The sequence below is a fragment of the Sminthopsis crassicaudata genome, chromosome 1 (assembly GCF_048593235.1).
Source record: "Sminthopsis crassicaudata isolate SCR6 chromosome 1, ASM4859323v1, whole genome shotgun sequence".
NCBI lineage: Eukaryota > Metazoa > Chordata > Mammalia > Dasyuromorphia > Dasyuridae > Sminthopsis > Sminthopsis crassicaudata.
The window spans coordinates 665,911,309-665,935,810 of record NC_133617.1 but is presented as its reverse complement, the minus strand read 5'-3'; the positions used below and the strand labels follow the sequence as shown (position 1 = coordinate 665,935,810).

At 46.4% G+C, this 24,502-nt stretch overlaps 2 protein-coding genes across 10 annotated transcripts in view; one reads left to right on the top strand and one right to left on the bottom strand.

The window, feature by feature from the left end:
• GUK1 (guanylate kinase 1) overlaps positions 1-24,502 on the bottom strand; it is a 33,086-nt gene that overhangs the window by 5,420 nt on the left and 3,164 nt on the right. The window contains exons 1-5 of one of the 7 annotated variants that reach the window (XM_074283124.1): positions 15,538-15,634; positions 11,692-11,807; positions 5,805-5,918; positions 5,186-5,227; positions 4,234-4,330 (exon numbers count right to left, since the gene is read on the bottom strand). In XM_074283124.1, the coding sequence (XP_074139225.1) occupies positions 4,234-4,330; positions 5,186-5,227; positions 5,805-5,918; positions 11,692-11,740 (302 nt within the window). In that variant the 5' untranslated portion in view covers positions 11,741-11,807; positions 15,538-15,634. Of the gene's footprint in view, positions 1-4,233; positions 4,331-5,185; positions 5,228-5,804; positions 5,919-7,388; positions 7,474-11,691; positions 11,808-12,786; positions 12,863-13,473; positions 13,649-15,429; positions 15,647-24,502 lie in introns of those variants that run through there. The other 6 variants (XM_074283123.1, XM_074283120.1, XM_074283126.1 and 3 more) reach the window with 6 other exon arrangements.
• MRPL55 (mitochondrial ribosomal protein L55) lies at positions 15,509-23,590 on the top strand. Of its 3 annotated transcripts, none has more exons than XM_074283133.1 (4): positions 15,509-15,637; positions 16,504-16,647; positions 18,968-19,169; positions 23,360-23,590. In XM_074283133.1, the coding sequence occupies exons 2-4, from the start codon at positions 16,622-16,624 to the stop codon at positions 23,510-23,512; spliced, it is 381 nt and encodes a 126-aa protein (XP_074139234.1). In that variant the 5' UTR covers positions 15,509-15,637; positions 16,504-16,621; the 3' UTR covers positions 23,513-23,590. The 3 variants fall into 3 exon arrangements, with proteins under 3 accessions (XP_074139234.1, XP_074139232.1, XP_074139233.1); XM_074283131.1 differs by lacking the exon at positions 15,509-15,637 and adding an exon at positions 15,675-15,810 and having other exon boundaries at positions 16,507-16,647; XM_074283132.1 differs by lacking the exon at positions 15,509-15,637 and adding an exon at positions 15,679-15,810.

Sequence of the window (24,502 nt, the reverse complement as noted above, 5' to 3'; positions counted from 1 at the left end):
CTGGTTCTTCCCAGCCCCGAGTCCTTTTTACCGCCTGGGCTTCCCGTCTGCTAAACCGACTGTGGCCACAAGAGGGGGGCAGCCCCAGCAGGCGCTCTGCAGCCGCAGCCCATGAGGGTCCTTGCTGGAGGGCGCTGCCCCCAGGACCTGCTGAGAGCGAGGTTAATCACTCTGCTCATTCATTACTTTGGGGACCGCTGACAAGGAAGTGGGGGGGGTTGCAGGAGTCCCAAGAGCTCCTCCCCAAGGTGCAGCAAAGTTTCCCTCTCTTCCCTCCCGGGACAGGACTTAGGAACAGCTCAGGATGACAGCAGCCCCTCAAGCACGCCCAGACCTGCCAGAGGTCCATTAGTGTGACAATTACTCCCAGGGCTGAGGGATGGCACGGCTGCTCATTAACCAAGGCTCTCGCTGCCAGCACCTCCAACTTAACTCTCAAGTAAAAGCAAGTTAAAGTACAGGTGATAAATATCTAATTTTGCTCATAAAGCCATGGACAAGTCACTTCCTGTCTCTGAGTCTCAGTTTTCTCATCTATACAATGGGGATAATAAAACCTGTGCTACCTACCTCATGTGAATGGAGGCAAGGAACGGAAAGGTGTTCTAGGTCCGCCCATCTCCAGCCTTCTGCTACGTAGAACCCACAATGGGACAGCTGGGAAGGACCGCAGGGGCCTCAAGTGCAGCCCCTTCATTTTACAAAGAAAGGAGAACCCAGACTAGAACCCAGAGCCCTTGGCTTCCAGGGCCAGCAACTCTGCCTTCTCCCAGCGTCCTCCAAGAATTTCTGGGAAGAGCTCTCCCTGGGACCAGCAGCAGCCTATTTGTACCCCTACTTCTCTCATTAAGATGCTCTCCAAGTCTTTCTGCCTTCCTCTCCTCCTTCCATCATCTTTCAGATATGAACAGGCTCACTTCCTCGGGTAGAGACCCAAGCCCAGCTCTCAGTCTCCCAAATGCAAACTCCTTGGCCTGGGCTGAAGACGTTCCACCTGCGGGCAGCCCGCCTCCTTCTCAGGCTTCCCTCGGCCAGTCTCCCAGAGACTTCCCACACCGGGACCTCCCTGCCTGGGTCTATAAAATGCACTGCTCAGCTGAATTCAGAAAAGCCTGGGGAGACCTAGAGGAACTGATGCTGAGTGAAGTGAGCAGATCTAGAAGAACACAGGACAACAACAACAAAATTACGTGATGATCGACTTGGCTTTCTCAACAATGCAATGATTCAATAGACTTGGGACAGAAAAAGCCAATTACATTCAGAGAAAGAACTATGGAACCTGAATGTGAATCAAAGTATACTTTTTTTTTTTAAATAGCTTTTTATTTCCAAAATATATGCAAAGATACTTTTCAACACTCACTCTTGCAAAACCTGATGTTCCAAATTTGTCTCTCTTCCCCCCAGACAGCAAATAATTCAATCTATGTTAAACATGCAATTCTTCTATACATATTTCTATGTTTATCAGACAAAACATACTATTTTCATCTTAAAACTTTTTTCTCTTGTGTTTTTCCCCCTTTTTGGTCTGATTTTTCTTTCACAACCTGAGAAATATGTAAATAAGTTTAAAAGGATTTTATATATTTAACCTATATCACATTGCTTGCTGTCTTGGAGAGGGGGAAGATAAAGGAGGGAAGGAGAAAACTTTAGAAAACAAAATGTCACAAAAATAAATGTTGAAAAGTAACTTTACATGTATTTGAAAAAATTAAAAACTATTTAAAAAAATAAAATGTACCGCTCCATCAAATGTTTAAATAAATGGTTGCTATTCCAAGTTTTGATTCACAGGGCCACCCATAATTAGGCTCAAAACACTGAAATTCATAGATAAAGCCTTAAAGGATAGTTAGGCAGAGTTATTAAGGTAGTTCCCTAAGAGGAGGCAGCAGAGTAGAGAAGGGAAAACACTGGCCTTGTGTTCAGGAGACCTTGGCTCGATTCCTCGCCTGAATACCTGCCTGGTGGCAGTAACTGTGGGCAAGTCACCTTCCTCCCAGCTTTCCTCAGTGTCTCAGGCTGAAGCCCACCCACCCAGATTCCACGGGGCTGTGTACCTCCCAAGAGGTGCCTGCTCAGGACTTCCGGCTCTTCCCATGCCCCCTTGCAGCTGGCGTGCTGAGCTCTCCTAATGGAAAGTGAGCTCATGGGAGCAGAGCCAGGAAAACAATGAGTCTGATAACAGCAGCATTGTAAAGATAAACACATCTGAAGGACTCCAACAACTCTGAGGACGAAGGTGCTTCTCAACATTCACCAGAGAGATGGTGGACTCAGGGTGCAGAATGAGACGTGCGTTTGTGGACACGGCCACTGCAGGACTTGCTTGGTTTGACTGTGTAAATTTATTTGTTCAAGGTTTATTTTCAAAATGTTTTTGAAGGAGGGGATGTGTTTGGAAGGATAAAATGCTACTGAGGAAAAAAAAAAAAAGACTAAATACAGCCCTCCTTCTTCCACCCATGACTTCTGCTTCTGCTTTCTGGGGCCAAAGTCATCTAGTTCTTCTGCAGCAGGCCCTTCTCACACTTAAGAACGGACACTCGTCCCTGCTAAGCCTCCTCCAGGGTAAACGTGGCTCTCCAGGTGCTTCAAATGGTCCTGAGCAGCCCATTACTTCCCCTCCCTGGTGCGTGAGCCAGCATCTTGTCCTGGCCAGTGACTCGCACCAACCCGCCTCCTCCCAGAGCAGTCCCTTTGCTCATTCGAGACAGCAAGAGCGCCGGCTTTTTCAGCTGACCCGTTGTATGGCTCACAAGACTGTTCCAATGGTGTCCGAGTGGCATACGCTGAGATCTTTTGGGGCCCCAGAAGTCTGCAAACTCCCAGCTTAGTGGTCTCAGTCAATCGGAGATCTTGGCCAATCACCCTCCATTGAATTGCCACAAGCACCTCTCAGTGGCTCAAACTCCCAGTTAGGTAATCTCACACAATGTTAAATTGAATTGAAAATCTCACCAGTCGCCCCCCTCTCCTGGGTCAAAGATCAAAGCAAGCTGCCTGCAGCAGATATCTTTGCAGCCTTCTTAACAGACTTTGCCCGTGGGCGAAGATATTCTCTTCCCAGCTTAACCTCTGCTACCTTCCTAACAGGACCCTGCCCACCGAGAAGTCCGATTCCTGGCAAGCTGGCTTCTCAGCGCCAACACGTGCCTTTTTGCCAGAGATTTCGGGTTTGCCCATTCCTTCACATAGGCCGATCTCCCACCCCAATTCTCGAGCCTCATCACAAGCCAACACTTCCCCCCACCCAGGGATTATCTGGTCTCTCCTTAGGAATCAGTGACAGGACACTTGACTGTACCTCTCCCCTCCCTCCCTGCCCCCCAGGCGCTCATTTCACTTCTCTGTGCTTTCTTTCCCTCGCTCTTCCCTCATCTGCCCCCCAACACAAATACACAGGGTCTCCCCGCAGCTGGCACTGTGCCAGGGTACAGGTCTCTGCCCCATGGCGCTGCTTCCCTCCTCCTTCCCTCTGAGATGCCTGAATCATCGCCGTCTGTTCCTTATTTTGGGCAGAGCTGACAGGGCAGCCATGGCAGGGAGTGGGTGGGGGGCGAGTGGGGGGGACAGGGCAGGATTTCACAGATCTCCAAGAGCCACCGAGAGGGACTCCTCACACTCAAGAACAGTTCACTTCAGGAGGAAGTTTTTCTTCACATAAGCCAAAATCTCCAGAAATTTCCTCCCACTCTCCCCAATCCTAGTCTGGAGGTCAAGCTGACTCAGCACTTCCATAGCACATAGGATGCCCATTACCAGGGAAATAAAAGGTCCCTGCCCTCGGGGAGCTCCCCTTCCATCAGGAGACACGGGTGCACAGGTACGAGGTTAATTTCAAGGGGCCCCTAGTGGGAATCAGAGGAAGCTTCACTTAACCAAAGGCATCTGAACTGAGCTTGGGAGGAACTAGGGGGAGGAGGGGGCCCGTGGTCAGTCTGTTCTACACATAGGGGGCATCCAGAACCAAGGCACAGAAGGGAAGGGGAGGAGAGGAGAGTGTCGTGGGTGAATGACAACAACAAAACCCACCTCATGGTCTGTACTATAGCCGCTGGGATGGACGCCTGACTACAGCTCTCCCAACTAACCTCCCACAGGAGGCAGGTGAGCAGGCCCGGGCCAGGCCGCCATGCTGGGGAGGAGCACCAGCCTGGCATTCCCCACCACCTGGTCCCCTCCCCCGGGAAGGCCTGGGCTGGCACGGAAGCTGGCACCTACCTGGTCCCATACATGTTTCCTGAGAACTCGGCGTGCTCGATGAACTCTCCAGCTTCGATGTCTTTTTGCATCTCTTCCCTGGTCACAAAGTGATAATCTGGAACACACATGGGCACAATGGAAAAGGCCGCAGGCCACTTGTTCCGCTCCCGCCCTCCCCCGGCACCTTCCACAGAGCGGCAGAGCAGGAGCAGGGCCCCCCGCCGCCGGCTCTAGAACTCTTCCCTGTTCCCTTCTCTGCCATCATCCCTCCCAGGGTGCCCTGATTCAGGAGTCTTTTAGGGAGAGGAGATGGACAGTCAGTGGCAGAGAGCGCACTGGATTAGGAGGCAGAGGCCCCGGGTTCCAGTCCAAGCCTGCCACCTGTTTCCTGATTCCCCACTAATCCCCCCCATGAACTCCCTTCCCCATAAGCCGGCCCCGTTCCTGGCACATGCTGTGCCTGCTGAGAAGATGGGGCAGAGGATGCGGGGTTAAATCAGGAGGATCCAGCCCTGGCCCCAGCAGACCACCTCTCGGCACAGCTGAGCCTGTCGGAGAGCCGCCCTCCTGGGGACGGGGAACGGGCAGCCACTTCCTTTCTCTAGTTTAGATGAGGATGGGAAGGGCAGAGAAGGGGCAGGAAACCCGCTTCCACCTGTGTTCCTGCATCCTTCGTCTGTGAAGATGCTGCAATTCATGTTTCAGCACAACATCTACCCTTGAGCCTGGTCCAGGCGGCGTAGGATGCATCAGAGGGACTGCGTGTGAAACCTTAGCTCTGTCTGTGAACCTCACAGACCCAGGGCCTAACAGCAGCACATGGCGCTGAGGGCAAGTAACGACTGAACCGAGCAAAAGGGCAAGACACGCCCCGGGCAGAGAGGGAAGGGAAGAGAGGAGCCTGGGCCCCCCAGACCACAGGTCCCCTACATGTGAGGGGGGAACACCAGCCACAACCAGGGGCACTGACCTTTGCCATTCTCTTCTCCGGGCCTCGGGCTCCTTGTGGTGTCTGTAACAAAGCATACCAGTGACTTCCTCTGGAAACCTAAGACTGATCCCCCATAGACTCAGGGGCTCCCCGCTCTGAGAGAACATTAAGCTCTCCTTGGGGCCCGGGAAAGAGAGAACCTGGGACTTCTCCCTTGTTCATCCACGGGCAGGGCTGGGGGGGCACCACCAAGGAGCAAGGCTCAGAAAGTCCTAAGGAAGGCTTGCTGGTGTGTCCTGACAGCTCCTCATGCTGTCCCTGAGCTCCCACAGGCCTGATCAGATGGCCCAGCCCGGGACAGAGAGCCCTCCACTATGGCTCAGTGCTTGAGACCGGCCTGGCTAAGCAAGGAGAGGCTCCCTCAGGGTCACCCCAGGAAACTCCCCCTCCTCATGGCAAAGCTGCCCCTCTGACTTGGCTCTCAACGCTTCTGTACTGGGGGCTGCGACAAGGATGGGAGCCATCTCTCCGTGAAGACTCAGGATACTCCTCCATCTTGGGAGCCAATCTCACCTCTCAGGCAAAGTCAGTGGAGATGCCCGAGCCCTCCTTCCTGCTGGACAACCCTCCCACTTCCCAATCAACTCCCAGTACTCACGGGAGACGCTGAAGCCAAAAATGTTGCCATATTCTTGAAAAAGCTTTTTCAACAAGGTGCTTTTCCCAGCACCTGATGGTCCACTGAGAACCACTGGTCTTGGTCCCGTCATCCCTAGAGGGAGAGAGAAGAGAGGGGATGAGGAAGAAAGGAAGGATGAGGAAAGGAAAAAGGGTGAAGAAGGGAAGGAAAAAGAAAGAGGAGAGGCAAAGAAGCGTCAGAGAAGACAAGAGGGAGAGAAGGAAAAAGAAAGGCAGGAGGAGAGGAAAAAGGAGATGGGAAGAGATAAAAAAGGAAAAGAGGGAGAGAAGAGATAGAAGAGAGAAAAAAGAAAGGAAGAAGGGAAGAGGGAAAAGAGGAGGAAAAAAGGAAATGGAAGAGAAGAGGAAAAAGAGAAGAGAGAAAAAAGGTAACAAAGAAAGGAAGGGGAAGAGATAAGAAATGAGGAAGAAAAAAGCAGTCAAGGAAGAAGAGAGCAGGAGAATAGGAGATGAGAGGAGAGTGAAGTTTAATGTGGGAATGGTGACCTTGTGCTTAAGACTTCCACTAGATTAGACAGCTTTCCCTCATCTTCTCTCCTTTCCCAAGGGCTCAGTTGGCAGTAAAATGACTGACTCTTTTCCCAATTGCACCAATTAAATCCAGCATATTCAATTAAACAAATATTTAAGTGCCTACCATGAAAAAGGTCCTATGTTACTTCTTAGGAACAAATAATGACAGAAGAACTTAAGACTTCAACGGGTGAAAAGGCACAGGGGAGAATGAGGTAAGTGTAAGGATGAGGACCAAATTGGTTCTCCTTAATACAAATTCACTCTCTCTTTTTCCCTCTCTCCCTCTCTGTCTCTCATCTCTCTTTTCCTAGCTTTAATCCTCTTTCTTTAAAGAACAAGCCCTCCCCCCCCACCCCAGCATATTCATAAAGTACTTGGAAATTCCTCCCTGACAAATTTTTTTTAAGAAATAAAGCCCTGCATCTGATTCCTTCTACACTCTCGCTCCAGCCTACCTTGGCAGCCATCTCTCCCTTGACACTCTGGTCTAACTTTGACCACACGGCATCTCACAGCTGGACCAGAACCTGCACCCCCACCCCTATGCTCCCAGCTAAGTTGTTCCCCCAACTACATTTCCTGAAGCCCATCTCTCTAACTCAATGAGCCTTCTCAGTTCAAATGTGGCCTCTCCCACAAACTCCCGGGGTCAGTTTTCTTGCTTCTCTCCCTTGGATGGAGGATCCAAGAGCTAATCTGACCCAACGCTGTCATTTTTGCAGCAGAGATGTAAGCATCTCGTGCCCCTCAGCCTCAGAGCCCCCCAGAAGCTTTGTATTCCCAGCATTCCCAGCACAAGAGATGCTCCATGTTTGTTGAGTTGGATTATAAAGAAAACTGCTGGGATTCTCTAAGGCTTCACCAGTCCCTGTCTCTGCAGGCTGTCAAGGGCGAAAACGGCCCGCTTCCCTGTTGAGCTCCATGACTGAGCTCTCAAGTGCTATGGGCTGCCTACCCATGTGTCTTTTCTGGTAGGAGTGCACCCGGTTGCCCACCCTGCTCCATCCCCAGCACGGACTGCACTTACTTCTTATCTGAACCTCTCTGGCAATGCTAGGTCTATTTCTAGGGAAAAATGCCCCGCTCTTGCTCAGCGATATCAGGAGACAAGAAAGAAAGCCGCCTCCTGGGGCTGGGTTGAGCTGAAGCTTATAAATGTCTCGGGAGAGCCAATGAGCACTTCCTGTCAGTGTCTTAGCCTAAGCCGCTCTGCTTCCAGCCCTGCTGCTCAATATTATTCCTAAACCTCTCACAGATAAGTCTCCCCCCACCTTCCACCTGATGAACCTTTTCTCTTCCTCAATTTCCACCCCCAAAATGAAGGGAACCCCTCCTCTTCCAACTGTCCACAGCCTGGGTCTCTCCTTCACCCCCACCACATTCTGCCTTGTAATGTGCTTATTCACTTAATGTGGTATAATGTTGTATATCTCTACCATTTCTTTTCATTTTTGTATCCTTTGAACTTGGGAGGTATTTGATGACTGTTTGTGGAACTGAATCCATCCATTCTTGTTTCCTGAGCCTGTACTGTGGATGAGCACCATGGAGGGCACCCGAGTGTTCCAGAGAATAGTCCTGCTCTTTGGGGATGACAGAAGGTCAAAACTGGGGGGCCCCCAGGATCATCTAGCTCCATGCCCTCATTTTATGAAGAAAGAACCCGCGGCCGATCCAGAAAGAAGGGACCGGCCGGAGGCTCATGGAGGCCAGGGCCAGGCTGGACTCCAGGCTTTGTACATCTTGGTCCAGGGCTCTTCCCACTCCGGGACACATTAAGCCACAAACCAAACTCTGAGAGAGAAGGGACACAAGGTTCGAAATGCTGAGTGTCATGACCTGGTGCGACCAAGAGCCGCAGGACCCCCTGGGGAGCCAAATTGTGGTTCATGGATGGGATGGAAGAAATGACCAATACCAGAGCGAATGGAGAAGCAGGGAGAGGCTGGTGCAAAGGGAAACCCAGAGGGCCAAGGAAACAATACACAAGCTCGGTGAATGGAAAGAACCAGTGACACAAAGTGACCCCAGATAAATGAAGGCATGAGACACGGAAGGAACAAGCTTGGCCCCAAAAAATGAGGATGACATCTCCCCCTGCTCTGAAGGAGAGTCTCGTGGGGGGTAGAAAAGCGAATAATATGGAATATCAGATTTTTTCAAAATATTTATTGATCAGTTTTCCTGATTTTCTTTCTTAAAAAAAAAAAAAAAAAAAGTATTCTAAGGTATGGTTTTCTAGAAAGGGGAAGGAAGGAGGAGGAAAGGGGGAAATCTAGTCAATGTAAATAGAAAAGAGCAATAAAAATGATTTTAAAGAATATAAGGATTTCAAAGGATAGCTCTATAGGGTGGGTGGGTGGGCTCTCAGGCTCAGGCTTCTAGCATTTGGTCTAGAAGGAGAGAGTGAGTGTTCTAAAATTCTATGATCCTACTATCTCTGCATGTGAAAAGAACACTTGGGCACCCATAACCTACTTTACCCAGAGAAAACAAGCACAATGGCTAGTGTTTGTAGTGGGGGGTGGGGGTGTTAATGCATAATATCCAATTTTATCTTCATAACCACTTCCTATGAGGTTAAAAAAAATGCTCAGCATCCTGCAGGGTAGGAAGGATCACCAGAAATCACTTGTTCTTGGCATTATGGAATATTCCTACTAATCAGGAACTCATACTCTCTTAGAGCTAAGGGGCCTGTTAAGAAAACCTATTTATTTTCCAGGTATGGAAACATCAGCTCAGGGGAGTTTTGAGGGATCTGACCAATCCCATAATTAATTATTAGCTGAGCAGGAACAAAACAACAAATAAATAAATTGGGTCCTCTGGCTCCCGGCCCACAGTCTGTGTCAGCCAACAACATTGTCTACCCTTTGGTGCTTTTGTTTTCCAAGCATTGCTATATATGTTCTCTCATTTGGTCAAGATGTCCCAGTAATGGAGAGAGACAGGGCAAGCATGTTTTTTTCTCCCATCTGACAGAAGAGGAATCTCCTGTGACTCTGTCCTTCCAAGCAGTCACACTCCACTTGGAGGGCCTAGAGCAAAGGGAAGGTCATATTCAAGTGTTTTGTCATTTGGCCTGTCATCTGGATCCTGCCTAGGATTTCCCCACCGTAGGTATGTTTGGTTTTTATTCCTTTGCTAAGCTCACATTTTTGCAGTGTTTGCTTTCTCATTTACCTTCTCCTAACAACTGCCTTGTGTAGTAACTAGAATTCATCTGAATTTCCTCAGCAGCTCACTCTAGAGACCCACCCTGCTTGCCACCACTTGATTCCCCAAAAGCTTGCTGCTTTGATCATATCACTCCCTTGCACAAAAACCTTCAAAGGCTTGCTCCTGCTGTCTTTGAGGGCCCTCATACTTCTAACATTCTCTTATTCCAGACTCCCTAACCTGACACTCCAAGAGCCACTCCAAGTGGCTCTAAGATAACTCTCCAGGTTTATCTCCCACCAGTCCCCCAGAGTCACTTTTCTCTTTAACAAAAACTTTGGCCTCATTTTGTCCAGGGCTACAGATTACTCAAAATTGTCTACCCAAATCCTCTGCAGCCTGCTGGGCCTAGCTTAAATCCCACCTCCTACAGGAAGCCTTCCCTGACCATCCTGGTCAACAGCAATCTCTTTCTCCTTTGCACTCCTTTCTGGAAGGACGTTCTCCCTAAAAGGGGTAAGGACTTGAAGGAATTGCCTAACCAAGAGAGCAATTTAGGGGTAAAAATACATCAACATCTGGCAGGTATAGTAAGCCACCAGCCCACCAGAGATAAAGCCAGTCCCCAAATCAAAACGGAAGAAAACCAGAGACAAGAGAACATCTACTATCTAAACCACTCAGTTAACACATTTCAATATTAAAAGATCTGTGAATTCAATCTTGTTACTTCTTCCACTGAAGAATAGTGCTGCATATCACAAGGTTGGCCTATCTCCAGAGTCCCCTCCTTAGGATGTACAGAATGAGGACTCAGTGGCCCTGAAAATCTCAAATATCCTCAGATCTTCCAAGGCAGTTTACTGTGGTCTGTGTGATGATCAGTGAATTGTACTGGACCCTACTGCAACTCTTCTAGGATCTGCACAGATGGTCCTTTACAGATAAGGGATCTCCTCCAACCCCTGACAAATAATTCATTCCCTGGTGACTGAACTTCCTGTGAGGAGCCTCACTCTGCACCTCTGCAAGGACAGGCAGTATGGAGGGCACGCTGAAGCTGGGAGTCAGGAAGACCAAAGCTCAAATCCTACTTCAGACACTGAATGTTATCCTGGGCATGTCACTTAACCTTAAAGTGCCTGAGTGTCCTCATCTGTAAAATGAGGAACTGTATTCAACTTCTACTGTCTCTTCTTTCAGCTCTAATGGGTGATCTGTGGCCTTGGGATAATGGATAAACCATCTATTCCTAATTATCTACTAATCCTAATAGTAATAATTATTCCCAATATTCCTAGTATCTACACACCTTGTTAGTGAAAGTACATTTGTCAGGGAGTATCAATCTTTCCCTTATCAAATGGATACATTTTATCTCTCTAATGAGACTGAAAACTCCTTGAGGGTGGGAGTCCAACTCTTTATTCTCTGAACATAGTCCAGAAGTGCCTTTATCACACAGTATTATTACTCTTCAAGGATGTCTGAAAAAATTGTCTCCTGATGGGCAGTTCTCTGATGATAAGAACAATGCCACGGGGGCCTCCAGTGCATAGGGCACTGTTCCTACCTGGCAATTTACTCAAGAAAGATAAAACACAGAAGAAAAGCACAAAGGTCTTCCATTATCCACTCCTCCCTTCCTTTCCCTCTGGTTTTCCTTGTCTGGAAGGACGTTCTCCCTAAAAGGGGTAAGGACTTGAAGGAATTGCCTAACCAAGACAGCAATTTAGGGGTAAAAATACATCAACATCTGGCAGGTATAGTAAGCCACCAGGCCCACCATAAAGTGGTACCAGAAGCCAGTCCCCAAATCAAAATGGAAAAAAACCAGAAAAGCTTGACTAGCCCAGGTAGACCTGGCCTTGGCCTTCAAGCCCTTATCTACTTCTATTCTTCTGACCCTTCAGCACTGCAACCAAGTGAACTCTCCTTTGTCCCATCATCTAACATGCATTTACATATATGTGTGTATGCCTTATGCATGTATTATATGGATGGAAATACACACACACACACACACACACACACACACACACACCTCTATGTTCTACTCCCTGGTAAGATTATAAGCTCCCTGAGGGTTCCTAGCATCAGTCCTGTTCACAGCAAGTTGTCAATATTTGTTGAATTGAGTTAACTCATAAGGGGTGAAATTTTCAAACCTGCCAAGAGCACACAGATGCCTTCTCCCAGGGCTGTCTTCAATGACATTGCAGGTAACACATTTATTTTTCCTCAAATTTCCTATGAACTGCAAAAGGACAGGTCTCAAACCCAACTGAAACAAAAAAAAATATATATGCTGGGAAAGACATCCCTGGAACCCAGAGGCCAGAAAAACCATCACCAAAAACTACGCATACTTCTATGCCACTTCTGCAGGGAATGTGGTCGTCATTTAGGAAATTTATAAGCATTTACAAGATCCAGACACAGTGCTAAGGTCTGAGAATACAAAGAAAGACAAAAGTTAGTCCTAATTCTAGAGAAGTCCACAATCTAATAGGAGTGACTATGCAAATAACTATGTTCACACAAGCTCTATAATGGTTAACTGGAAATAAGTGACAGAGGGAAGGCATAGTACCTTAAGAAGAGCTGGGAAAAGCTTTCTAGAGAAGGTGGGGTTTTAGCCGGGCCTTGAAGCCAGACTGTTTCTGTTCTCAGAAACCAGCACTGATAAACCCTGAAGGTATAGATGCCCTAACTGAATCTAAAACATAGGAACTAAGTAAGGAAACACATAGACTGAGTCTGTGCTTGAGAAGGATGACCTTCAATTCGGAAAAACTTTTTCTTGTATGTATACTATGTGCAAGGTGTAGGTGAAGGAAGCCAGGGGAAGCAGGAGGCTGAGACAAAGAGCATTCCAGAGAAAGTCGGAGCAGTCGGAGAAAATGTTCAGAGCCAAAAGAGATGGAATTTCTTGTTTGTAGAACAGCAAGGAGGAACCTCTCCCTGGATTACATAGTATGCAGCAGGAATGCAGTGTCATCAAGATTATATCATAGAAGAAAAGTCACTGTGTTGTGACTACACCTGTTTGATACTTTAAGTAAACAGATTCTCTCAAGAGTGAAAGATAAATCTATCTCCTACCCAATTCTATGCACTAGTGAGCCAGGCTGACTTACCTAGAATAGGATGGCACTAACCTAAGGTCCTCATAGGATAGATTTATATAAGATACCTTATTAAAGATCTATTACATCCTACTCACGTAAAGAAACTGGGGCCCACACAGTTAACTCACTTACCCAACGTTATCGAGGTGGTAAGGAGCTGAGACCAGTACTCCCACCTACGTTACCCTTATCATGGCCACCAGCTCTAACAGTCTGTTGTACATTTCCTTCCAACTCTAACATTCCGTGTTCTAAAGACTCTTCCAGCTCTGACACTGTATGTGTAAAAGCTCCTTAAATCAGAGCTATGTGCCCTAAGCTAAATTATATCAGAGACCAGAAAAATATCCACATTTTCCACTGCCCAGACTTATACTGTATGGAAATCTTAGCATGAGAGTTCTCAGGAGTTCAGGGCCTGGAGAGAATAAGGGAACAGATACTTGGGGGGGAAGGGGGTCAGGACATAGAGTTGAATTTAGGGAGTTCTTTTTTCAACTTAGTGGTTTTGGGTAATAAGGACTTCTGGCAGTATACTGTAGTACCCCAGGAGAGTAAATCACAAATCTGGATGAAAAGCTCACATGCTGTAAGATCTCCTTGTTTTTCTGCTGTCTCTGCTCAAGTGTTTTTCAGTTAGGATTTTATCATTTCAAGACAAGGATTTCATTTTGCAGAATTCATGTCGAGCAAGGATTTGGGAGGACAGGAACTGGTTAAAGAGAAATGATTTTGGTGTCTGAACACATAATAAGCTACACAGGAAAGGCAGTACATTTTTCAGCAGCGACCTTTCATCAAACCAAAAATGAAAGTTACCTGAATTTGTTTCTTCATTACCAAACTTAACCCTTCCACTGCTCCTGTGACTATTACCATGATCAACTCAGCTCTGGAAAGAAAGCATTTCTTTTTCAACAATGGTTTTCCCCACATCAGACTGAAGGAAATGAGGAAGGCACTTCTTTAACTCATTTTACAATCTATTCCCCTTTTAGTTTCTCTTTCCAACCAGCAGCTCTCCTTCCTCACTCTAAACACCAAACTCTCACTGTGTATTTCCCAGTTTTAAGGCCATCTGAAGCGGGACCAAATTAACAGGAGGCCCTAATCTTGGATCTTTACCTCAATCTCTCCCCAGGGGTTCTGTCCCGAATCTCCAACTGCTCCCTAGACATATTTGTCTGAATTTGCTACCAGCACTTCAAATGAGCTTGACTTCTGCCCCCCAAATCTCTTGCCAGCTTCTCCGTTTCCATTGTCCGCATCACAGTATCCCCGATTCCCCAGACTTGGATCTTTGGCTCTTCCCTCTATCTCCCCATGGTGCTCTGTCCTGTCCTACTGATTCTACATCCCAGACATAACTTGCTTCCGTATCTTTTTTTCCATTCTCACTTTCAGGCTCTCTCTCTCTCTGCCTAAACTACTGCGATCATCTCCTAACTGGCTGTTGCTGCCTTCATTTTCTTCCCTCTGAAACCCATCCTTCAGACTGCAGTCGCATAAAAGAAGCGGTATGAATAAAAGCAGTTTGCAAACCACATTTATTGCTATTATAGACTCCTGATTGCAGCATCCCTGGCCCTTCACGCCTTGACTCCAAACTGTCTTATCTCATAATATTCTCCTCACAAATGTTACTTCTCTTAATTCTATAAACTCCTCCCCTTTTTATGCTGTAGCCTCCCCCTGGGCGCTTAGGTTGTATCAGTTAGTAGTGCGCTGGTCCTTCCCACGGAGGCTCAGAGAGCCCCAGAGGGCAGGGAGGGTCCAGTCCCGGATCACACGAAGCCAGTTAAAGGGGCTGGGAGGATTCGAGTGAATGAGAAAAGGCTGGGGCTCCTGACTTTCAGTCACTTACAGGTAACTTACAGGAAAGGGACAGGCCGGTTCTGTTAATTTCAGAACTAGAAGGAAGGACAGAGGTTGCAGAGACATAATTAGTCCCGACATTAGGATGCACGTTCCAACCACGAGGCTCTTCCAACGTGCATGGGGACCCATTCAGGGGTTCCCCCTCACTGCAGGGTTTATGCAAAGAATGGAAACCTATCGTGCTGCGCGTGCGGTGCAGAGGATTCCTTTTTAACCGCGGACTAGTTAAGGCCCTAACGACCCTTCCGGTTCTGAAATCCGCTACTTGGCTTCTCCCCACTTTCTCCCCAAACTGCCCACGTTTACTTGCTCAGACAAGACATTTAGTTACCGTCTGGTGACCTGAAGTGAATCTTTTCCAATACAACGTACCACAAAGCAAAATTAGAGGGACTTCCTTCAGGTTAAATTGTGCAAAAATAGCTTTAAAAACAAAGCAGAACTTTCATTCTTCCTCCTGTGTCCCCGGCGTGCTGACGTCTCAAGTACACAGCAGGCGCTTAATGCATGCTACCTGACGGCGGCTCCCATCAATCCTAAGGACCACCACGAACAGCTTTAGCAAGGGATGAACATGCACGAGAGTCGCATCGGCCAGTCCTCGGCTCTCCCAGGACAGAAGGGACTCCCGAGTCTCATGCCCAACAGGCCCCGGAGGTCAGGGGACGGGGGGACAGCGGGAGGGGGGCACCCTGCGTTTGGGGGTCCCAGGATTCATTCTTTATGGCGACGGGATGCAGGTCACGTCGGGGCAAAACCAAAGGAAGGTGAGAATCCGCGCGGCGCTAAATCCGCCCAGGTGCCCCCACCCCCACCCGGACTACTCGGGTTCCCTCAGGCCCCCCCGGGGCGCGTGTCCCATCCCGGCTCCCGTCCTTGGGCTTCCTCGGCACAGACCCTGACTGTCCCGTCCCGGCTCCTGTACGGCTCCCGGGGAGCGGCGTGGGGGAAGGGGGGCACCAGCTTGCGGGCGCCCGTCGCCGCCCTCGCCTTCCATCCCCTCACCTGCAGTCCGGGCTCCTACAGTAGAGGCAGAGGCCGAGGCTGCTCCCGCAGCGACTGCCAGCTTCAGCCAGACACGCCAGCTCATGAAGGCGGACCCGAGGTAAGGGCGCAGCCCCGCCCCCTCACGTCATCCCCGCGCGCCGTTGCGAAGCGACGCGGACGCGCCGGCCGCGACCTTCTGCCCCTCGAAGTGCGAGCCACGGGGCCTGCTCCGCGCCGTGCCGCTGCCCCCTCTCGGGTCTCTGAGCACTTCCTGGACGCGGAGCTCGGCAGGTAGGTGGTGCGGCGGCCGTCGTCCGCATCCCGGGACCGGTTCTCGGCCTCAGGCCGTCTGGATGGCCCAGAGAGACTGCTGGAGCCCAAGGCCGCGGTCCCCTCCTTGAGGAGCCTGGGAGAGGCCGGTTCTGCCGCGTGTTCAGACATTTACCTGCCGACGCCACCGCCCGGCCCCGCTAGTGCGCCTCTGAACACGAGGGACCCCGCGCAGCCGCGGCTTCCTCCCCGGAAAAGGAGCCAGCGCCGGGCCCCCGGGGGGAGGGGGAGGAGGGGTCAGCCGGAGCCCCGCCGCGGGGGAGGGTGACGGGATCTTTGGGAGGGAAAGCGAAAGCTTCGAACCCCGGCCGCGGCGAAGAGAGGATCGGGCCTGAAGTCCAAGCCTGCCCCGGACCCCGTTGGGCTGCGTGTTGACTGGGCCTCCCTGCGCCGGCCGCTGCGGTGACCTCCGAGCCCGCCCCGCCTCCCGTTCGTTGCCTCCCGAGTCCATCCTCTGATGGGCAGGGCGGATCATTTCATCCAGCAGTGCTTCCCAAGCTGCCTGACGGGAGCATAGCTAAAGTTTTGGAAAGCCTAGTAGCCACCACAGAAAGAGGCTGGGGGGTGGGGAAGAGAGGTGGGGGGCGGGGCATTTTGTTTTGTGGTTTTAAATAGAGATTAAACTGAGAAAAGATGTCTTGTTTTCTTGGTCAGCAGCTTGTACCTTAATATCAATTAGCTTTTTGATGCCTTGTTTGTGATGAGACTCAGTTGATAACTGTGTGAAGAGGGCTTCCGTCTCAGAAGCTGCTTCAGTCACCACGGGCCCAGAATGGCAGCTGTGGGGAGAGCATTCTGGTAAGCACAGAACTCCCATGTTACTGGGTGTTGAACCGGGGACAGACACTTACTTCTCTGGTCGGAGAATCATGTTTTTGTTCGTTATTCAGAAATGTGTCTATAATTGCCTTTCAGTGTTATCATCCACTGTTATAACAACCTTGTAGCAATCACAGCTCACATTTAAATGATGCTCTAGAGCAGCGGTCCTCAGACTTTTTAAATGGGGGCCCGCTCACTGTCTCCGCCCCTCAGCCCACTGGCCATAACCCGGCGGCATCTGACCCGAGGGCCGGAGTTTGAGAACCCCTGCTTTAAAGATTAAAGAAGGATACTTTCCTTATAATGCTCTGAGACATGAGTATCCTTATTTTACAGGGGAGGAAACGATCTCAGAAGTCAAGTGCCTTATTTATGGTCCCACAGCTTAACCCACGGAAGAGTTAGGACTCAATCCAGAGCTTCTGACATCCTGTCGAGCATTCTTTACCTACTGCGTTTTGTAATGTTCTGTTCTCTAAGTTGTAATCCTTCTCTGGAGGCAGCCTTAGTTTCAGTTCAGTTCAATCATCCCAAAATGGAGTTAAAGTCCTTTACTGTCTCTTCCCAAATCTTATCTTCTTCACTTGGGGCTTGGCTAGTTTTCTGGAGGCGATTCCCCGAGAGCTCTTGTCCAAATGTCTCCCAATCCAAAGGTCTGTCCTTCAGCCTCCAGCCTCTCGTCCTCCCCATGTCTCCAGCCAGCACAAAGGTAGACTTGGGAATGAATCAGACTCCGCCTCCGAGACTGTGGGATTGTGGGTCTGGCTCTGAGAGCTTCTTCACAAGTATACTCCAATCATTATATCACTAGGAAACCATTATTAGTTGTAGGATTAAATCAGTGCTAAATTAATTAGATTTAACCACTGTCTCCTCAATTCCATTCAGTACCTTGTTTCAAGTTCTGGCCCACAACATCTCCTTGTAGGATCAAATCAATTGTCTCTATTCATTCCAGTGACTTAGCACCTTGTGTGAATCCTAACAGTGTTCCTTCCTGTATGAACAAAGCACTCTTCCCAACAAATTTATTTCCAGAGCATTTACTCAAACCCTATGTAAATGCCCTTTTCTTTGTCTGAGTCCTAAATATGAGTTACAAAGACCCCACCTCTGCCATAAGGCTTTCTCACCTACTGTAGCTTGCTCCCCTGAATTATATCTCTAGTTATTGTTAATTCATATTTTAAAGTGTTTTTTTAAACATGTTTTTATCTTATTAAGAGTAGGGACTGTGACTTATTGTTTTATAATACCTATTATGAGGCACTGGGATATTTATTAGTTGAGTGGGAAAAAGAGTTGGAGAATCAGATGGAAGTTTCAGAAACATTTAAGGATTTAAAAAAATTTTTTTTCTTATCCCATGGATAGTTATCCATAGAGAGCCTTTGAAAATGCCAGAGGTTTGATATGAAGAAACCTGAGAAAGAAAATATGTTGAAAAAGTCTTTGGAAGCCTATAGAAGATGTCTCACTTAAGCCAGTTACTCTTTTAAATCCTTACATTATCACTGTTCTTAAGCTTTCCCTTGAGAGCCAAACAAATATAGGAATAATTCAACTATAAGAAAATGAGTAACACTAAGACTTAATTTTTTTTTTTTTTTTTACTGTTTCAGAATCTGTAATTTCAGGTATGCTCTGACCTGCCCTTCATCTTGTTAGTATCTCTGGGGATTAATGCAGCTTACCTTTATCCTCCACCAAAATAGCTTCTGTTGAGGTCTGGTTTGTCCATATGCAAAGACTTTTATCCTTATTACCCATAAGTAACCCCTAGAAGAGTCAAAAACTAATCACTTTTCATAACTGAAAGTCATTTATTATTAGTTAGTTCTGTGTACTACAATTTACCACACTGATTTTACATGTCTTCAGAATCGCATTTTGCTATCAATAAATGTTTAAAAATTAATACTATCCACTGAGTAAAATAACACACCATAGTTTGTTGTCATTCAGCATTTTAATCAACACCCAATAAGAACTCAGTTCTATGCTGTGTATTGTGTGTTGTAGGGAATCTATTATAAGCCTGGGCCAGGAACTTGCTCTTAAATGAGACATAATGGGATGAATTCTTTCCTCAGTCAGAAGATCTGTGTTCTGAGTTTATATTTTGAATTCCCTGTCACTATAGTAGTTTTCATGGACACAGTTTAAACAGCATCTCCTGTTAACATTGGTGGACAGAGTTCCACAGTTTTGCCACCTTTTTTGGTGAATAATAATGTGAATGTTTGATGATTGCTTCCTTGTGTGAATGATGCATCTGAACCTTTTTCTTCTGTAGCTTCCTACAGCAGAATTTAGCGAAGATCGGCTTTCCCACTTCATATCACCTGCATACATCCTCTATCCAGCTCAACTCCAACCGGGCCTCTCTCACTCGAATGCACAGGAAGACTTATGCTCGGCTGTACCCAGTGATGTTGGTCAAGCAAGATGGATCTACCATTCGGATCAGATATAGGGAGCCTCGGTGGATCCTTACAGTAAGAACCTGAGCACAGACTGTTTCTGTATTAATCTGAAAAGCTTTTATTAAGAGCCTATTGTGTGTAAAGCCCTGTTCGAGTTTGTGGGTATTAAAATTGTTGCATCTACAATTAAAGGCTGAGGCAGAGCTCTGAGCCCATGGCACTTTATGAATTGTCCCCTCTCACGGAGTGAACCTTCCTCACGATCCAAGGTGCCCCCTTCTCTTTTGTGTCAGCATCTAGTCATTCAAGAATGGCTGTACCAAATGCAGAGTAATTACATGGATTGACCTAGGACAGACACATAAGCTAAAATAATGTGTCAGCAGGGTCATGAGTTGGGTAAAACCTTTAATGGTTGGGTGAAGCAGTGAGATGCTTTTGCTTAGGTTGGGCAGGAGGAGATGGGACAGGCTGCTATAGTTCGTGACCTAGAGGTTCATGGTCACTCGCTCCTGTTGGGACAGGAGAGAATGACCCAGAGTTGCCAGAATACATTGGAGCTCTTTCTGTGCAGTCACCTCTGCCTCACTGGGCTTGGGCACTGACAAGCAAGAATAAGAGTGGAGGGCCTCTGGTTAACTTTCTGTGGTTTAGCAAGTAAGCCCAAAATCTGCAGCTCCAGCTCTGGGACTTTGGAGTCCCTGCCCCTCTAGAGTCCCACCCAGTTGTAATTAGACTGCAGTGGGGCAGGGTCTTCTCACAGGCTTGAGGTAGAGACAAAAGAAGCCAGACACTGCCCTCCTGGAGCTCAGATTGTATGGGGGATGCTTCATGCACGGAGAAATATGCCTGAGAGTCAGAGAAGGAAGGAGAGAGTGCTGACCAAGGAGGAAGGACAGGCTTCTTGTAGAAGGCCTCTGATCAGATCAAGTACTGAGCAAAGAAGCTTGTATTTTATCCTGGAAGAAACAGGAAATCCACAAAGAATCTTGAGGAGAGGCATGACCTGGTCAGCCTTGTGCTTTGGGAAGATTGTTTGGATGACCCAGCAGTGAGAGACTAAGATGGCATATAAAAGAAAGGAAAACTGAGAGAGCCAAATGTATCCAGCAAGAAGAGGGGCCTCCAGGGTCTGTGGGACAGAGAAATCAAGAAATATGTGGTTTCAGTTTTCGAAATCCAGAAAAAACAGTTTTAGTTAAGTGTTAGGGTCTCAAGACAGATTGCAAGGGATTGATAAAAGGAAATTTCAGAGAGTTGGAGTGTATTTCTAGGTGCTTGGCAGTGAGATGCGAGGCAGCGGGGCGAGGGTGCTTTCTGATGAGACATCTCAATGAAAACTTGAAACTTAAAGATTTATATTAAATTAGAACATTGCACAAAGCTGGGAAGGATACCTGATATGTTTGATACCATAAATTGAATATTTATTAAGTGCCTGCTTTGTGTTAAGGGTACAAAGACCAAAGTTCAGCAATACTTTATGGCCTATATCAGTAACCTCAAATGAAATAAAAAATAAATTTAATAGTGACGAGTATGGCATTCTCTATTGAGACTCAAAAATAAATTCATAAATTCAGGATGAGAAAGACAGGAGTTCTTATGAGAGAGACCTGGGGTGTTAGGGCGTGGCAGGCTAGTTTCTTTGAGGCCATCCTGAGCCCCCAGAGAGAGGCCGAGCAGCCTCCATTCTGCTGCACTGCCCTGATCATATGACAAGAAGCACTCTTCTCAGCTGGGGGCACCATGTTTTTGGAAAGAGTCAGCATGGGGGGTGAAGGTGTGAGGCCTGGAGTGCACTCGCTCTGAGCACTGGTAAAAGCATGGCAGGTGTCTGGAGCATGGTGGCTGTCTGCAGGAATCTAGAGGGCTGGTGTGTAGAGGAGGGGCCCCGGAAGGCCAGACTGGAGGTGCTGGGCAACAGGGCAAGAGGCAGAAGTGGACTTCCTGCAAAGAAAGACTCCCAAGGGGGGATCATCCAGAATCTAGTGGGCTTCCTGAGGGACACTGGTAAGAGTTTTGTGAGAGGGATTCTTGTTCAGATTTAGGTCAGTCTGGGATAGAGGTGTGGCCCACCCAGATTAAAATGTGTTTTATTTTTCTAAATACATGCAAAGATAGTTTTGAACATTCACTTTGATAAAACCTCTGCATTCCTCCTCCCTTCCTAAAACAGCAATTCAATGTAGATTAAATATGTGCAGTTCTTATAAACTTATATCCATATTCATCATGCTGCCCAAGAAAAATCTTATCAAAAGGAGAAAAAACAAGAGAAAGGAAAAAAACAACCAAGCAAACAAACAACAAAAAGGTGAAAAGGGGATAGAATGCTGGATCTGGAGTCTTCCTTAGTTCAAATGTAGCCTTAGACACTTAACAGCTGTGTGACCTGGACAAGTATACTTAATCCAGTTTGCCTCACTTTCCTTATCTATAAAATGAGCTGGAGAAGGAAGTGGCAAACCACTCCAGTATCCCTGTTCCACAACCCCAAAGATTCAGGTATGACAGTAAATGACTAAACAGCGATAGCAAATAAAAATACAATAAAACAGACCATATTAATATGTGGTTTTCTAAGTTCTGCCTGCTTTCAGAGATCCTTATGAGCAGTTTAGTGGCCTCTGATTCTATTTGAATTGAACATCCCCAGACTATAGCACCTCTGAGATCCCTTCCAACTCAAAACAGTCTCTGATTATGCAACTATTTTGAATTCTAACTTATTTTCGAACATTGGGCCATCCTTAAGACTTCTGCCAGATTAATTTTCCATTTAAATAGATCTGTTTATGCCTCTCCTTTGTTCCGAGCCCTTTACTGATTCCCTGTTGTTTATGGAATATAGTTCAAATTCAGCCTTGTGTTTAGGATCCTCCATAATTTTGTAGCAGCAGACTTTTCTTATTTATCTCATCCTGCTTATGCTACATACTCAGTGGTCTGGCTAGATTCTACTGCTAGTCATCCCCTTTTTATCAATATCTTTTGTTTTGTACCATCCATGTTTCCTTTTTAAAATAAAATTCATTTTAAGTGAATGGTAATCCATTTTCTCTTCTATCCCCCCACACTATTGCTTCTTTTTTGATCCTTTGGAAGCAGGGCTGATCACTGTGATGATCAGTCATCCAAAGTTTTGTTTTATAAGTAGTATTATTTTGTAATTTTATTGTGCTCACCTTACTCTGCATCAGCTCAAACAGGTCTTCCTAGGTTTCAATGAATTCTCCATTTTGTCAATTCTTATGACATAATAGATTTTTATTAATTTGTGATATTAATTTGTTCAGTCATTCACCTGCCAATAATGGTCAAAGGATATGACCAGGCAGTTTTCAAAGGAAAAAATCCAAGCTATAACAGCTGAAAAAAATGCTCCAAATCACTAATAAATGGAGAAATGCCAATTGAAACTGCTCTGATGTTCTACTTCACACCCAAGAGCCATATGGATAGAGTTGACAAAAATGGAAAATGACAAATGTTGTAGGTGCAGAAAGTTGGCACACGAATGCACTGTTGGCAGAGCCATGAGCTGGCATGGCCAGTCTGGAAAGCAGTTTGGAAACAGTCATTAAAATATGCATGCCCTTCGACTCAGCAATACCATATTTGGGCCCATACCTCAAAGAGTTTTGTTTTGTTTTTAAGATAAAAGATAAATAAAAATGCTTTTCTTAATGATAGTGCTTGATATATGCAAGCGTGACATGCAGCACTGATCTCAGATAGGGTCATCCAAGGCCTCCCTTTATTAACTCCCACTAAGAAGTGCTCCTAATGACAAGCTTACGGTCTCAGACTAAAGAGCTAATGTAGATTAATTCCTGTGATGTAGAACTGTGACTGCTGGAAGATCTTTTATTTAATTCACAAATTAATGTCAAGTTAAAGAGATTCCGAAATTTCAAATAGGAGGTCTTGCCGCTCTGAGAATTCAGCTGTCATCTCTACTATATTTTGGTATTATGTATGAAGAAGATCCAAAGGAAAAAAAGTTAAATGGTAAACAAGTTTTATGAGGAAAGGCTAAATATATTATACTTATAAAGCCTTAATAAGAAATTGCTTAAACAGGGCTTAATTACATTTCCCTTCAAGAATGAAATTGTCAGGGGGATGCTAGAAGAACATTTGTTGAGGTGATCTGGAGGGTCCAGATGGCCTTCAATATCCCTTCTACCTCTGGGATTCTGAGTTTTCAATATTTCACGTTGAATAATTACACCTTTGCTTTTTCTCTCTGTTTTCAGATGCCAGTAGATATTGACACACTTTCTCCAGAAGAAAGAAAAATGAGATTACGAAAACGGAGTTCCAAGTATATTGAAGTGGGAAAAAAAGAGGCAGAATTTGGAGATGACTTCAATGTGGAACAATATGCAAAATTTTGGAAGAAAACCTGAACTTATTTTGATTAGATTGTATAAAGAGTAAATGCACTTAATACATCCAAATATATTATTATTTTTTAAAATTAAAAACTACTAAGCCTTATAATAATGTACTTATTTATCTTTTACATAGATGGTTTCTTCCTCTACTGCTTCTCTCTGATTCAAACTTTTGTTATTGACCTGAGGGGCAACTGCTGTGTGCATAGCAGTGAGAAATGAAAGTGGACAGTATGTGGCCCTTACCTTGAAGAATTTTACAGAGGTAAAGATGAACCTGCTTTCTTTTTAGGAATTGACACTTTCATAGGAGAGATAGGATATACAAATAATAACAATTTACATATATGCATTCTATTCGATTATACATTTGTTCATGTTTTTGTGGATTCTTACAACTTCGTGAAAATTCTCCAAATAAGCTTATAGACCTGGGGAAGCAGAGTAAATCAAACCCATCTCATGTGTCCAGTCCTCTTTCCTTCCATGACTCTGAGGTATACAAATGGCCACCAGGAAGGTGTATTGGAGGCGAAGGTTGTTTTTTATAGAAGGGATCAGGGAAGACTTTATGAGAGAGGCCATTTGAGCTAGACCTGGAGAGATTAGACTGAAAAGGTAGCATGAAGCCAAATTGGAGGCTAAGCACCAAGCTATACAAAGTTTAGGAATTTGGTCAAGGACATGGTTTCTGATAGGATAATGGAGCTTTGTGGAGAGACTAAAGCTATATGTCTAATTGTATGAATCACATGCGTGGAGATTATAATTAAAACTGTAGGAAATAAGACCAAGATAGAAGATAGAGGGAATAAAGGGCCTAAAGCAAAGCTTTGGGAATAGACCTAGTTAGAGACCCAACATAGATGATGAGCACCTGGAGAGAGTGATCAAAGTGGGAAGAAGACAGCCCAGAAAGGCAAGTCTGTAGGAGGAAAAATATGTTCAATTGTGCCAAATGCTACAGAGAGAGCCCAAAGGATGAATCCTGAAAAAAGGCTA

What these genes read in the sequence shown, in the direction of transcription:
- MRPL55 (XM_074283133.1), top strand. Translation starts at nt 16,622, where the DNA reads ATGGCAGCTGTGGGGAGAGCATTCTG. An exon ending in GCTGTGGGGAGAGCATTCTG is followed by an intron (nt 16,648 to 18,967) that starts GTAAGCACAGAA and finishes TTTCTTCTGTAG; the next exon opens with CTTCCTACAGCAGAATTTAG. An exon ending in AGCCTCGGTGGATCCTTACA is followed by an intron (nt 19,170 to 23,359) that starts GTAAGAACCTGA and finishes CTCTGTTTTCAG; the next exon opens with ATGCCAGTAGATATTGACAC.